The following is a 16,218-nucleotide window of genomic DNA, read 5'->3' as shown; positions in this document are numbered from 1 at the left end:
GGCCCCTCGTAATTTTACTTTTAAAAGCCCATCAGCCCATGGGCTGAAACATTGGACTGGCCGTTTTACCACTCGACTCCTTATTCTTCGGATCTATTTACAAATAGCCACCTCTAATTAACTATTCTTTTGATGAAAAATACGATTTTGGTGGGTCGTTATAATATTGAAATTCGAAATTTTCTCTCCTGTGTTCACTCTAGATAATGATATATTATAATTTGAACACGATAATATTCATACAATATATATATATATATATATATATATATTCTAGTAGGTGGGAGCTACCTTCACGTCTCCTCTAATTGATGGTTTAGTTTCTATTATGTTCCTTGTTGTTTTTATTTAAGGAAAAAAAAATATAGATATATATATATATTTATTTATTTATTTATAATTAGTGTTAATGGAATGAAACAAAACCTAGCTGTCATCTTTTTCCAACCAAGATTCCACATTGATGCAGACATCCATAATTGGAGTGGTTGGAATAATCCCAAATAGCCAAATATGAAAGCAAGGCATTGCTTCCTAAGTCCCCTCTCTCTCTCTCTCTCTCTCTCTCTCTCTATATCTCTCTTTGAGGCTTGAGCTGGTTTCAAACTTGTGCCATCCCCCTCCTCTCTTCCTCTTCTTTTTCTTCACTGAAACTTTTCCTCCTTAACAACTTGGCTTCTCTTAGGAAACGTCAGTGTCGATGATAAGTGGTCAGTGGTCACAAAGGGCTGCAGATTAACGAGGATGGAAAGTAGATTTTAATGGGGGTTGGAAGAAATTGGAAATCCCTTTCGAAGAATTTTATTCAGTGTAGCCGAAACGAGGATGCAAATCTGAATTAGTACAATGGAAAAGTCGTAATGAAATCGATATAAGACCATCTTTGCTGCTCTTATCGCTTTTACCAAAACCCCGTGTGTTTTGTATGCCAATTCGAAACTCTCTCTTTTCCTATCACTATTACTATATCTCCCTATCTTCGTTTCGTTTACTATGACTAGAATAATATTCTTTCTTCAAATTTGTTGGATTGTACATACACTATTTCCTCCTTGTCTTGTACTATGTTACTATGTTATCCGATAGCATTAGATCATTTTATAATATTTTTTTAACAATTTATATAAGGCCACAATAATATTTTCCTAACCAAACTCCAATGGCACTTATGATGTTTAAAAAAGTTTTCGTCGGCAATTATACAAAAAAAAACCCATAATATTTAATATGAAGCTTACCCTTTTTAAAAAAAAAAATTATTTTCAGTTATATGACACATATAAAATATAATATACATTATTATTATTATTATTATAAGGTATAGTTAGGCTACCAAATGTTATAAAAGTATATGACATTTTGGTGATAAGGAGTTGGTGTGCGGTCGCTCTCCAATGCGATGGGTCCGGGTTTGGTGCGCCGCGCCGCACCGCTACGGACCCTTATGCGGACGCATGGCGCACGCTTTGGGCTATCTTGTAATTTAAATAAGATAACCAAGTTTCAACCGATCAATCAATCAATAATATTAGAGAAAAATATTTTTGACTATATTACAAATAGAGTCCTCCGTTTTTATTATTTACAAATTGAGCCTCCACTGAGTGAAGCTTTTATCTTAACCAGCACTTTGACAAGATAGAGTGTGGCTTAGTATTTGAATGCAATTTTTTTTTTCAAGGTTCGATTTGCTTATATAAATTCCTATTATAGTTTTTCGTAAATAAAATCTCTATTTATAAATTAAAATAAAATTAGAGAGTCTTATTTATAAATTTCTCATAATTTTATAAGAGAAAATTATATTTCACACTTATAATTTAAGATTCACACTATATATATATATATATATATATTTTACATTTTCAAGCATGTTTCTTTCTAGCCTTATTCTCAAAAGAAAGAAAAAATTGCTAATTTTTTACCAAAATACCCTCTTATAAGTTTGGCTCCAATGATTAAGATAGACGTGAACCGTAAATTTGTGAGAATATATGGTGTGACATGCAATTTTCCCGAAGAGCATAATTCTTCAATGGATCCTCCAAATCTAATTTTACACTTAGAATTTATTGTAAAAATAATTAGTATTTATAGGAAACTATGGCACTGAATTATTTTAGCTTAAGCGTCAATTTGGACTCCAGTAATCTTTGATGATTAGAATGAGTGGATAACATTAATTATTCAAAGTCTTTGTTAGTTATGTTCCCTCAATTATAGATCACTACAAGGTTCCTCCAAAATTATCTCTTTCAGTTTAACCTCTTTACAGCTTGATTAAGGGTACATGACTCGATTCACAGAAATCTCAAGAGAGAGAGGGAAAGAAAAAAACTAAGGAAGGTTCGTTCCAAGCACCAGGTTGATCATTCTTATTCGAGCATAAGATACCATTTGAGAGCTTAATTTACAAGTACTACGTACAAATGGAATCATCCCTGCTACTACTTTTCTAACAGCTTGATTAAGAACAAAAGAATCCGCTTAGGAAAGGATTGAAGAAACCTCCATTGGATTCTACTTCCATCTATTGTACTAATTGTCACTTAATCATGGTAGTGATTAGAGTCCGAAAGTTGTGAGCTATCCCATGTGGAAAACACTAGCTCTCTTAATTACTTTCATCCTTTTTGACTCCCATCTTTGTGTCCTTCTTACCTCTTCTTCTCCCACACGAAACCCACTTTAGATTAATTCTTCCATTCAAACCCACTTTAGAGCCTCTCTTTTCCTCTTTGATCGTCCAATGTAATGAGGTAGTTTAATTTGCCTGCTAATTAGCAGTACCTAAGTTAGTGGCTTTAGAATTTAGCTGCAAATAATTGGGCTTTAGAATCTAGTCAAAGTGAGCACAGGCCTTATCCTTAACCTTATGATCTAAGCAAGTATGTAATAGAAAAGAATGGAAAAGCGAACTTCTTCTTCTTATTCTTCTTCCTTTTCTATTAAAACTCTAATTTAACTTCTTATTCTTTCTTTTTTCTTTCTTTCAAAGGTGATCAAATTTCATGGGTTGACTATGTGTAATCATTGCTCATAAAAGTTAAAGAAAAATTTAAAAAAAAAGAATATTATTTTGCAACGCGTTATTGGATTATTATGATTCAAGTATTGTCTTTTGACCCATGTGTTGGTTGAATAATTCTAAAGAGATATGCCAGTCAATTAAGAAATATATAGATAGAGTTTACATCACAATAAATCAATAATCTATCAAAAAATAACAATAAATTTGGAATATATATATATATATATATCTCTTAGACTTTCTTTTATTATTTTTTATTCAACCCCTCATTTTCAAATCTTGGAAAATAATTTTAAAAGCTAATAAACAGGTTCTTCTCAAAAAAAAAAAGTTTGATCTAAAAATAAGAGAAAAGGGAAGGGTTAAAATAGATTTTTTTTTTAAAAATAAAAAAAATAATATCGCTATTAAAAAAGAAAAAAGGAAAATGTATAAACGCAGCCGTCCTCCCCCAACTGTCAAATTTAGACTTTCCTCCGGCGTCCAATGGGGAAACGCAACCGATCATACATACAGTTACGATCGCACCCAGAAATAAACCTACCAACTAATCCTATCATTCGACGCGTCTCATCCGGGGCCCACCCTTCCGGCCAATCAGACCCGTCCGATTCCCCTGTCAACTTTGATGGACTCGGGACCACCATAGCTGGAGTTGGATCCACCAATACTAAACAAAGGCAATAGTAATAAAAGATATATAATGATGGAGACAATACGAACTTTATTTAATATAAATAAGGTTTAGATGTGTACAATACTAATGGGGCCTAATGGGGGAGTTGTATTTTAATAATTCCACTCCCATTTCTTTATCATTTTTAATATTTGTAGTACCATCAACTCGATTGAATGATTGTTGTAATAAGAAAAAAAATATTATGCACAGTTCAAAGTAATATATATATATATATATATATGTAACTGTGCCATTTTGCTTATAATTATTTTCTTTCATTTTGCGTTAAAAATATTATTTTATTTCGACATATTTGTAATTCTGACTTTTTTATGAGCATTTTGGTAAAAAAATAAAACGCCATTCAATTGTCATAAGAAATAAATTTTAGTATTATAGTCGACAAGTTTAGTCAATGAGCATAAACTGTTTTTTGTTTTAAACTAATCCTTAACTCGTGTACCGTCCTCAAATTCCTCGCGGCCAGTGTGGTATGCACACGTGTGTGGTACACTTTTTTTAATCCTAATCCTGCGGCGCAACAGCCTCGAGATCTAATATTCCTCCATCTCGATTTATCCCATAAATTTACTCAAAAATATAATAAAAAGACAAAAATAACAAAAGAGAGCCGTAACGAAAACTTCTTCGTATTTTATATCGTCATTTATTCCAGAAAAGGTAGAAAGAGAAATGAAGACTTTTTAGCAGTCGACTATATGTTGGACTTTTTCACTCTTTTCGGAAATAAAATTATGATTTAACAGAGGGGGGAAATGGAGAAAAAGAATTAAAAAGATTTGGGGGTGTGAAAGAGATAAATACGACCCCAAAGCTCAGCTCTAGGATTTCGAGGGTGGTGAGGAGAGAGAAGAATCGAAATAAGAGGAAAAAAAAAAGGAAAAGAGGAAGATGGGAAGAGTATTATAGCACGCAGAGAGAGAGAGAGAGAGAGAGAGAGAGAGAGGAGAGAGAGAGAGAAGAGAAGAGAAGAGAAGAGAGGAGAAGAGAGAGAGTGAGAGAGAAAAGTATCAATTCCCAATTCCCATTAAGGGCCTCTCCTCCTCCCCACCTCCTCTTTCTTAACGCGAGGGAGGAAAACAAAAACCCATCAGTAAGTTTCCATCTTTCCATCACCCTCGTCGAGATCTCCATCTTCTCCCTTCGTCCTTGGTCTCAAAAAGAAATCTTTTTTTTTCTTTTTTTAGAGGTATAGGGACTTATCTTGATCTGGGATTAGTTGAAAATTGGATCTTTTTTTTGGTGGGTATTACTGATTTGATCTGAACTCGCAAGATCTATTTGTGGGTCGTCCTCGTCCTCTAGGTGCTCTCTTCCGCTCTGTTGTCCTTGTTTTGATGTTTTGGTCTCTGGGTCTTCTCTAAAGCCTTGATGAGATCGATCCGATTCGATTGAAAGGTTGCATTTTTTTTTTCTCTCCATCCAAATCGGTCATTCATCAGTTTTTGGGTGATGGGTCTAGCAAAAATCTTCTAAAGATTTGTCTTTTACAGAGTTATTTGCTATCCTGATAAAAAAAAAAAGAAGTAGATCTTTTTCTTAAAGATTGTAGATCTTGTATTCAAGAAGTTAGAAACGAGAAAGAAAAATAGAAGAAACTTAAAATTTCCAATCTGGGTCAGCTTTGCTTGTTTTCTCCTAACTTAGATTTGAACCTTGGTTCCATCGAAGTAGTTGAAGGTTCCTTTCCTTTTTAGTCATTTAGGTAGTGGCATAAGAGATTTGAGCAGCTATAAGTGGTTCCTAATTGCCAATCTTTATTCTCTTGATTGAATTGGGGGCTTCCGAGATATGTTGGAGGGTCAATCCTGCCTGATCTCGAGAGCATTGCCGAGCTCCTGTGAACAAGAATCCAAGTGGGCTTACATGGCTTGCCAAATCCTCGAGTCCTCGAGCAGCAAACGTCCGCTGGAGGAACTGGAAGAGGAAGATTTGGGTGAGAGGGGTAAAAGAAAGAAATCCCCACAGCATCCTCATACCCCTGATATCCAAGACAAGGAACGACCACCTTGCGAGTCTGATCACCACAACGGCGGTGCTGACTATGATGATGCAAGCTGCCTCATCACCCCGATTGGCCGGGATCTCACAATCAATTGTCTCCTCCGCCTTTCTCGATCTGATTACGGCACCATTGCTTCCCTCAACCGCAACTTCCAGTCCTTAATCCGCAACGGGGAGCTTTACAAACTGAGGAGGCAGATGGGGATTACAGAGCACTGGGTCTACTTCTCATGCAACGTGCTCGAATGGGATGCGTACAATCCCTACCGTGAACGCTGGATTAGCGTACCTAAGATGCCCCCTAATGAATGTTTCATGTGCTCCGATAAGGAGTCCCTGGCAGTAGGCACCGAGCTCCTTGTTTTTGGAAAGGGGTTGACTTCCCAAATTGTTCTCAGATATACTATTCTGGCCAACAAGTGGTCGGCTGGGGTTGTAATGAATTCACCTAGGTGCTTGTTTGGATCTGCTAGCCTTGGAGAGAAAGCCATTATAGCAGGTGGCACTGATGCTCAGGGTACTATATTGAGTTCTGCAGAGCTCTATAATTCTGAGCAGCAGAGTTGGACCACTCTGCCTAGCATGAATAAAGCTAGGAAGATGTGCTCTGGTGTGTTCATGGATGGAAAGTTTTATGTCATTGGTGGAATGGCTACCAACACAGAAGTTTTGACATGTGGAGAGGAATATGATTTGGAGAGAGGTTCTTGGAGGGTGATCCCAAACATGTCCGCAGGACTCAACGGTGCAAGTGGTGCACCTCCACTTGTTGCTGTCGTGAGCAATGAGTTATATGCCGCTGATTATGCTCAAAAGGAGGTGAGGAAGTACGATAAGGTGAATAATGCATGGATCACACTGGGAAGGTTGCCTGAGAGATCTGCTTCAATGAACGGTTGGGGTTTGGCATTCCGGGCGTGTGGAGAACGACTAATTGTCATTGGAGGACCAAGGGCATCGGGCGGAGGCATGATTGAGCTCAATTCATGGATTCCAAATGAGGGACCACCAGAGTGGAATATAATTGCGAGCCGGCATTCTGGGAGCTTTGTTTATAATTGTGCCGTGATGGGCTGCTGATTTCTGAGTTATGACAAATGTACTGTACTTCTAGGCTGGAAGGATGCACAAGACTGGCTTAATCGAGGGCTTAAAATACTGATTCTGCCTGATGGGTAACTTTTCCCTTTTTTTTTTCTGAAATTCATTGAACTGAAGGTTCAGTAGAACAGTCTCATGTAACTTTCGAGTTTTAGTTCTCTTGTTTTTTCAGGTTAATCCCTTCATTTATTTGCATCTGGAAGGCCCTCATGATATCAAAGACATGGGACCATGCAGAACAGTGTTACATTAATAATTCAATGCATCCACAATTTTTAGAATGTCTTGAATCATCTATGAAACTTCTCTTTTAGTCCTTTATGATTCTTATGTTGCCCATGCCTTGTGGAAAATGAAGAAAAAGCAAAGTTTTGTTTTACGTTACGGTTGCGCTTTATCTGGTTTCCCTTTATGGTGATTTTCCATGTATCACCATTTATTATACCATTCTTGTTTGATCAGGTATAGGCAGTTTCTTCTAATCTATTATGAGAAGATTATGCAGCCCATCCCTTGCCTTATTTCGTAGTTCAGGTTTTCTAGTTCAAGGTGGAAAGTATGATCTGCAACCTTAAATGGAATGAGACTTAGATTTGGTGAAGGGTTTTTCATGATTGTCTAGCGATACATGCTCATTTAACGGATTGCACTTTTTAACTCGAAGTTTATTCTCTGAGTTAATGCATTTCCTTCCTTAGTTGCTGCCATAATGTATTAACAACATTTTCTTCATTAAATCATATCTATCTAAAAGCCATTTGTTACTTACTTTAGGTTCTAAAATTGGTTTTCCATCAAGCCTGTCTGGATTACCATGGAAAGCAAAAGTTATTCTTGTTACATTTTGTTAGGTATTAATTCACTGGGGAATGAAGTTTCGACAGCGTGAAATAAAAAATATGAAGAGATATTATTTTGCTAAGTTACTGATATAAAGAACTAGCGATGCTTTTTCGTACTATCGTTTATTATTTCTATTACATAATGATATCTTTGAAATTCTTTTGATACCTTATATTTTGTTTCTCTTTTTAATGTTTACCTTCTCCACTTCAAAAAGTATCATTTATTTTCCTCTTATATATATATATTTATATCAAATTATGCTATTTCTTAGTTTTCTGCATGGCACTTACATGATTAGGTATTGCAAATGCTCTAATCAACTTGTGCTATTTAATAGGGTAACAATGCCATTAATAAAAAAGAATGTTCTGTCCTGTTATTTGTTCTGCGCACATAAAACTCTGGTAAAGATTGCTATCGTCATCTTACATGTCTGGGTTTTGTCGTACTAGAATGATCTCCTCCGCTTACTGAGTGCATTGACAAACTTTTGTTTTTACGATGCAAATATGCCTAAGTAGAGGATTCCATGTATACTTCTCATTGTTCTTGTTGGATCAAGTAGTGGTTTACCCAAGAACATATAAATCCTATCGGTTGATGTGGTGTGATGGATCGCCCACCTTTTAAACTTGGAAGCACATATATGAATCCATCTGTTGTTTCATAAGGAAGATTCATAACTAGACGAGTTCAGAGTTCAGACTTATCGACGCTATGCCTAAGACTTGAGCCGTAAGCCTTGTGCATTTTCTTGAACATTAAAGGTATTACTTATGCTAGTTATGCAAGCGCGACACACCCACATTACCTTTTGTAGGCTCAAAAATAGAGACATATGCATGATGACAGAAAAGCCTCAGATATGGTTTGCCAAGCCAGATAAAGTAAGATATATATATATATATATATATAACAGCCTTTCTATTTATGATGGTGTATGGATGCTTCTGCTATCGATTCTGATCTGATATCTGATTCTGGAAAGCACAAAGTACTCATCTTGCGTTACTTTTAAGCTTGGAACTCTTGTTAATTCAAAATATTTGCTGAACTTGCTTTCAGCAAGGTGGATTAATGATACTGTGGATCTGTGTTGTTGTCATAATTTTGGCGACAGTATGCTTGTGCCTTGACTACATCTTATGAGACAAATGTAGCTTTATCTTGTGATTGATTTGATGGTCCGTAGTGTTATGAGGATTGAAATTCTAATCTTTGGCTACCTAATTGAAAATTGCAGGTATTTACAACCAAAATATAGATGTCTGACTTTTGGGTAGCTTTGGTAGTTTGATGGCACTATGTAGTTGATAAAATCAATTAAGAATTGGTGTGCAACTCCATTTGAATTGAAGGTATCTACACATCAAGTACTTATAGATTCTTTGGCTTGCTGCTGTAATAAAAAAAAAAGTTGTCCATTAGCTTCAGCATTTCTTGATTGCAGTGTATCAGATATCTAATTTATTTGTCAGTATTGCATGATATTTTTGGTAGTACTGTCTACTTTTATAGATATGATGGGGCATTAGCATATCAAAAGTTATTCTCATTGCTTCAAGTCAGATAGGTGGGTTCCCCAAACACCTACAAAACCTTAGGGGAAGCAATTGGCAGTTGCTAGTTGCTAGCATATAGAGAGGTTCTGATAGTTTCACTGTAAGAATCAAATACTCTCCTACTTTTCTTCCCAGATTGATTACTTTGGAATATATGACATGCTTATGCACCTGAAGAATAACTCCATGTTGGGCTTCTGATTATATATGCTTTAGCATCTTATTGTCATATAATCCAATCAAATTTCTTGCTGATAGGGAATAATTTAGTGGAGAATAAGAGTAAAATGAGCATCTGAAAATGATGCTGGAGGACTTTGCAAAAGTTATTGCTTTAGTTGGAATAAATGAAAGCTAAAAAGAATGACATTTGCATTTCACATGAAATCTTTTTAGTTTGTTAAGTTCCATAGCTTTGGATGATTTCTTCTAGTTTTGTGACAAAGGATATGGTCTTCTTCTTCTTCTTCTTCTTCTTCTTCTTCTTCTTTATATTCATACTTTAGAAGGCAAGAGTTAGCAGCCATTATTTTAGCTTCATATTGCTTTTGATAATAAACATTTTGTGGTGATGAGATGTGGATAAAGTTCGTTATAACTTTTTCCACATTAAAAGTTATATATGCTGATATGTGAGTACACTGGCATCACTTAGTCGTGGATTCGATTTTATCTTTTCATCACCACCGTCCGATTTGCAAATCAAAATCTCTGCCGTCCGTATAGGATAACCCCATTTACGTACAAGTACGCCTTTCCCAGTGGCAGTGGGCCATCTTAAAGTACAGCGCAAAGTGGATAAGATCATCTCAGCCGTTCATTCTGTTGATAGTCATAGCAGTACACTGCTTGTCGTGCGCTAATCCCGAGGTACGTTTCTATATACACTTGTTTCTTCGTTCTCCTGTATTGCCCCGTACTACGAACTCTGCGATGCAGTCCTGGCAGTTGATCACGGCCGTTCAATTGGTGGGCCCGGTGGGTTTTCTACGGCCACGATTTAAAAGCGGGCCTCATCATTGACCGTACGTTTCAATGATCGAAAGTGCAACGTCCAGTAGCAGTGTACTAAGATTTTCCAGCAAGAAAGTTTTCCACAGGCCTTCGTACAACCCCCCCCCAAAACAAAAAAAAATTAAAAAAAATAAATAAATAATATATATATATATATATATACATATGAAATTTATTAAAACGGCATTCTCGATACTATTTTTATTATCATTTACACTTTCATTTTAGCTTAACAGTAGCTGACCGAATAAAAATTATTTTCTTTCTTTTATAAGATTCACAAAATTTTTTTTTATTTTGCTATATAAAAGTTCATGATAAATATTCATATGGTCAGGAATGGATGGTAATAAAAGTAAAATATAGGGTGTCTTTAACAAATTTCTCATATCTAAGTTCTAAATAGATGGGCTCTTTTTCTGGAACTGGGCCCATATCAGCTCACTTATTCTTTAATAAATCCCTAACTACATGGGCTTGGCCCAATAATATATATAGTGTGTGATCCTTTAGGCCCATGATTACTAGGTAGGATTATATCTGAACATTTAATGAAATAGGAACTAAGTCTCAATTTATTTATTAAAGAACTGATTCTGTTTCCTTTTTAAATCATTACTCTTTTTCCTCTCACTCTTTCTTATTAGCTTCACTGGTTGTCTTAAAAGGTATATTGATTCTAATATTAGGCATTTATATTTATTGGGCCTTAATTCTTTCAAATAAATTAAATATTAACTGGGTATTAATAGACACACTAATATAATAAACATAGTTTATGTAAACTTCTCCTATCTAATGATTTACACGTATACCCTTCCAAAGCTAATATTCACACATCTTACATCCTAATAAAAATAAGGTTAAGTCTTAATAATCTAATAGAAAAGGTCAAAAAAAACCCCTTAAAAAGCGAAATGTATGAAAACTAGCATAGGAATATTTTGTGTGTTTTCCAAGGGATTCTCATGCAAAAAAAAAAAAAAAAAAAAAAAAAAAAAAAAAAAAAAAAAAATATATATATATATATATAAAGGTATACTTATGAAAGCCATGTATTTTGAAGTGTATGCATATCAATAAGAGATATATAAAAGGTATAAAAAAAAAGAAAAAAAAGAGGAGATATTAAAACTCACCGAGTGTGTTTGTGGGCACCCAATATGGTCCGAATCAGGCCCGGCCCAATTAACTAAGATTAGATATGTTAGTTAGATCTATGTTTTGTGAGGCATTATTATTTCTCTGGATTTATAGTTCTAAATATTGTAAACCAAGGTTTTAATCATATTTGCTTGATAATTAAGAGCATAATTAAATATGTTTAATGTATTCTCCTTCATTTATATACAGGTTTTTGGACCCCCAAAAACCAAAAGACAATCTATTTCATATATTATTTTTTTCCTAGCATTTCTGTCAAAAGAATACATATATATTATCTCTCTTTTTTTCGATCACTCTTTTCATATTACATTATTTAAGAGTAAAAAGATAGAAACTACTTTTGAACAGTTTAAGATTTAACACATAATTTTTTTTTAAAAAGAAAAGAAAAACCTAAACGCGGACAGGATGATGCCACATCGACATTGTTCGTAAAATATTTACGAAGTAATGCATTGTTCTTATTCTTATTCTTACAATAATTATTGAATTTTTTTTAAAGTTGGAAGATAAACTGTGGGATAGACAATAGCATGTGTGAGTATCACCCAAGATGGGGGCAACCCATGCAAGATTGGCTAAGGCATGCAGTATCAAGTTTGATAGAGACTAAGACTACTGGTGTAAACTGTTAGTAGAAATAAAATTATAAAGGACTCTCAAATAAGCTAGAATGTGACCTAAACTTCACTGCTGTAATTGGATTCATGCATGCCTATCATTAAGTAAAAAGTATTGTCCTTTTTTAAGGTGTGACATATTAGAAAGTAAAATATATTAATTCAAGTCCACTTCTTCAACCTCTTGAAATTTAGAGTCGTCTAATAACTTAAGTGTTTAGAATAGTTGATGAGTTAATAAGTAGCTATCTTTTAGCTAATAAAAGTGGAGATTTTTAGATGTTAGGTCTTATAGTCAAATCTATCTATTAGGTCACGTGCAGAAAAGATCCAATCATTTTTCTCTCTCTAATCAAATCTCTGTGTCATTAAATATGACTATATTTTAAGCTCGTTGGAGAAATATCGTAAGATTTTTATAGAAAAAAAGAAGTTTAAGTCTCTCGGTGGAATAACAACACTGAAATAAATTAAGAATACCCAAGTAAAAAAATTGCTAAAAATAAATTAGAAAATCATCTATTCTCTAAATTAATTTGATTAAAAGAAGCATTAAATTCTAGGGAAATAGAAATGGTAGGGCAGGCAAAGTATTTCCCCCCTTTTCCTGAGAAGTGTCATGTCTAATGTCTCCCTCTCCTCACTCCTCACTACTCACTAGGGCATCTGATTGCTATCCATTGTAGAGAGGGCAAAGTCCATGTTCTTGTGCACTTTTGGATTCTCTCCTCCTTTTATGTATTTCTAGTGTGAAGTTAAACATGAGGGTGTAGTAAAGTATCATATAGCTGCCTATTTGTGGCAGTCTTATATATGTAATAAAGCCAACCCTTACCCTCCTTTTGTTGATAGGACCAACTCAGGTCCCCCACCCCCACCCTTTCAAATGGCCTTTCACTTCCCTCTCTGACAATTTAGTTCTCTTCATGCCCAAATGGACCCTATGGATTATTAATACATCCACCCCACTACACAGCTACTAAACCACCTCCCAAGTCCCACACCAACTATTGATGAGTTCAAAATTCCAAGTTTTATTTATTATTTTTTTGTTTTTCTTTTGGAAAGAAAAAAGGTAGGGTGTTATAGGCCCATGAGCCATGGATCCGGCCCACGGTCGACGGCATGGGTCCCCGAGCCACCGCTCCGCCATACCCTATCACGTGGATGCCCTCGATGCTCTCTACTAGGCCGGCATGTGACACGTGGGATCGAGCCACCGGCCCGTGGGCCATGAGGTGTCCTCCGATCGAGGGGCGATCACGCGTATCTCACAGGCCGGGCTTCTAACCATGATGTACTTAATTAGGGTGTGCATCAGTTGGATAGGGAGAGGGAGGAAGAGATTAAGTTGATCTAATTTTCAATAGCATGGCTAGCTAGGTATGTGTCCTTCCTTACATTGAATCATTTGGGAGTTAATTAAAGGCTAATTAATAGCCCTAACAATGACAAGACAAGAGACTAAGGACAATAGTAAGGAGTCCTGCACTTGCATAACATGAGACACAAGGCATCTTTTGGGTACAACGTAAAACGGTTAAAAACTAGGAAAGGAGTACTAGGTTAGGGTTAATTCCAACTGCTTAAACTTATGTTGAGGAGTCATAAGGAGAGAGTTAGCAAAGTTGGGTAAATTATAAGAAGAGCCCATGGGCCCTACTAAACAAAATTGGGCCCACTTTGGGTGACAAGTTGGCCCACATAAAGTTGAAACCGGGGGCACGTAGGCCCATCACCACCTCTTAAAATACGTACTCGCAGACTTGCCTTTCCAAGCCCTTAACCAAATTACTTCTCTCTCTCTATATATATCTCTTCTTATGTATCTCTAAAAGGATTAAGTCCACTCCCTTTCAGTCCTTCTCACCTCTTTTTTTTTTCTTTTCTTTTCTTTTCTTTTTTTTCCTCTCCATCTCTTTGCACTGCCAAAAGAGAGAAAAGAGAGGAGGAAGAAGAGAGGGATCTAAGAATTTCCCCAGATATGTCGTCGAGCCGGAGAAACCGAATCACCGACGAGGAGATCAACGATCTCATCTCCAAGCTCCAGTCTCTCCTCCCCGAGTCTCGCCGGAGAAACACTAGCCGGGTACGCCAAATGAAAGTGTATACGCGTGAAGGAGCTTAGTGATCATGAATGTAAAAAATATACTTGTAATACATTCATTACCTGAATGCTGCTGATATATTTTGTAGGCATCTGCGTCTAAGTTGCTCAAGGAGACGTGCAGCTACATCAAGAGCTTGCACCGGGAAGTAGACGACCTCAGCGACCGGCTGTCGGAGCTAATGGCGACGATGGACAACAATAGCCCTCAAGCTGAGATCATAAGGAGTCTCCTCAGGTCTTAGAGGAAGGAGAGAGAGAGAGAGAGAGAGAGAGAGAGAGAGGAGAGGGAGAGAGAGTTTTAATTATAAGAAGATCTAGTTGGTTTAATTAGGAGGAGACTAGCTAGTAGAGTATATTAATTGTATTAGCTAGGCTAGTAGTAATGTGAGCTTGATGCCCTAAGTACTACTGTTATCAGAAATCCTTTTTATTAATTTTCCTAGTAGTACATTTTCTCTAGTCTGACTTGAGTCATTCAACCACTATGGAGAATATATATATATATATATATCTCATGTAATTAATTAGGTACTTATATAGGTGGTACTACTCGTTATCATATTTTATTTCATGTTTATTCTCGCCCTCAAATGACTTTGTTGTGTGTTTAGAGACCAAGTGACATATAAGAATGGATATATCGAGAGCAATAAATTAAGATGGACTGTTTTGCTTAATGTGTAAGAATTATAATTAAACTACTTTTAATTAGCTAACCGAACCATATATTGCCATATATATTATTTTACTTTTTTACTATATTTCTAAAAGTCGATGATTACCTTAACAAGAAAGAAGAGGACACAGCCCATGGTACCAAAACTTAGGGATGAGTGTGATAAGGAAAGACTTTTAAAGAAAGAAATGAAACTAATTTCTCTACAGACCCAACTGCAAGAACTCTCTGCAGTCAGATAGTTGGCAGCTTCCCGTTCGCTGCCAAATAAAGTATTATGATTGGGCAGTTGCCAAACATTCGAGTGCAGCAAATTCCTGCAGTCAGGGAGAGCAGAGGAGGAAAAAAAAAAGAGAGTAAACATGAACCGGCGGAACACTGGAAGGAGGAGGGTCTCTGGTATGGAATGGAAGAGAGACAAGAGCAAGTGAGTGGTGGGGGACCCAATACATCGCCATCAGATCACGAGATCTAACGGCTTACATCTGTTAAGGACGCCAAGTGCCCTGACACGTCGGCATCAGGGGAGCAAGAGCATTAAAGCAAATCTGAATCCTTGTAGGTTTGGCCGGGCGACCAGGCCCTTGCTGATAAGATGGTCCTCACTCTCCTCTCCTCTCTTCTCTTCTTCTCTGGACCACCTCATTCATATATGCCCAAGTTGAACCCATTGGGAACTCTAAGGGAGGTGGCATTTCTTTCACCAGTAGCTAATGCTAAGCTCTCTGTTCGACCCGAATCCGATATATATATATATATATATAGTGTGTGTGTGTGTGTGTGTGTGTGTGTGTGTGTTTTTCAAGGTTCATAACCTCATAGGAGGTATAATTCACCAAGTAAGTAAATCTATGGAGGAAGTAGTTCCTTAGTCCATTATTGAGATTTTGTTATCCTGACACCTGGAGAAGGGAGAGAGAATAATAATGACAAAGGCAACAACACCTATTATAATATATATAAATATCACACAGTATGTATGGCATACGTCGTTCGTTTTTATATATTTCCTGTAAGATCTAAGGCAGCGAGCGATTGCCAACACAACACAACTTTGGACTCTACAGGCTTGGTATTATGATTCTTCTTGTTTTTTTTCCCTGTCAGGCCGACGTCAGCTATTGCAAATAAAAACAGAGCTTTAAATACACTTCTAACTACTACATCAGATGGGGCAATACACCAAAAACATACCCCGGAAGTTTTTCCATTTCAACCGACCACCAGAGGACAAAAAGAATAAAACGAGATCACTGGAACAAAGAAAAGCTTATAAGCTTATTATATTCTTAGCGAATAAATTTATTTTACAATAAGTCTTCTTATTTTGGTGTTATAGCTAAACAAAATTTTATCTTATTCTAATATAGAAATTCGTCATTTTCTC

At 36.2% G+C, this 16,218-nt stretch overlaps 2 protein-coding genes across 2 annotated transcripts; both read left to right on the top strand.

The window, feature by feature from the left end:
• Nucleotides 1-4,557: 4,557 nt before the first annotated feature.
• LOC140780566 (F-box/kelch-repeat protein At1g74510-like) lies at nt 4,558-7,117 on the top strand. The gene is made up of 2 exons (XM_073126203.1): nt 4,558-6,910; nt 6,992-7,117. The coding sequence occupies exon 1, from the start codon at nt 5,523-5,525 to the stop codon at nt 6,813-6,815; it is 1,293 nt and encodes a 430-aa protein (XP_072982304.1). The 5' UTR covers nt 4,558-5,522; the 3' UTR covers nt 6,816-6,910; nt 6,992-7,117.
• Nucleotides 7,118-13,888: 6,771 nt separating this feature from the next.
• LOC140797641 (transcription factor ILI3-like) lies at nt 13,889-14,614 on the top strand. Its single transcript, XM_073151251.1, has 2 exons — nt 13,889-14,134; nt 14,242-14,614. Exons 1-2 carry the CDS (start codon nt 14,030-14,032, stop codon nt 14,395-14,397), a joined length of 261 nt encoding a protein of 86 aa, XP_073007352.1. The 5' UTR covers nt 13,889-14,029; the 3' UTR covers nt 14,398-14,614.
• Nucleotides 14,615-16,218: the final 1,604 nt, after the last annotated feature.

Source organism: Typha latifolia, chromosome 1 (genome assembly GCF_019914945.1).
Source record: "Typha latifolia isolate L0001 chromosome 1, TyphaL0001v2, whole genome shotgun sequence".
In the NCBI taxonomy this organism is placed as follows: domain Eukaryota; kingdom Viridiplantae; phylum Streptophyta; class Magnoliopsida; order Poales; family Typhaceae; genus Typha; species Typha latifolia.
The sequence above is the reverse complement of the archived record's forward strand: the minus strand, read 5'-3'. Positions and strand labels throughout refer to the sequence as shown.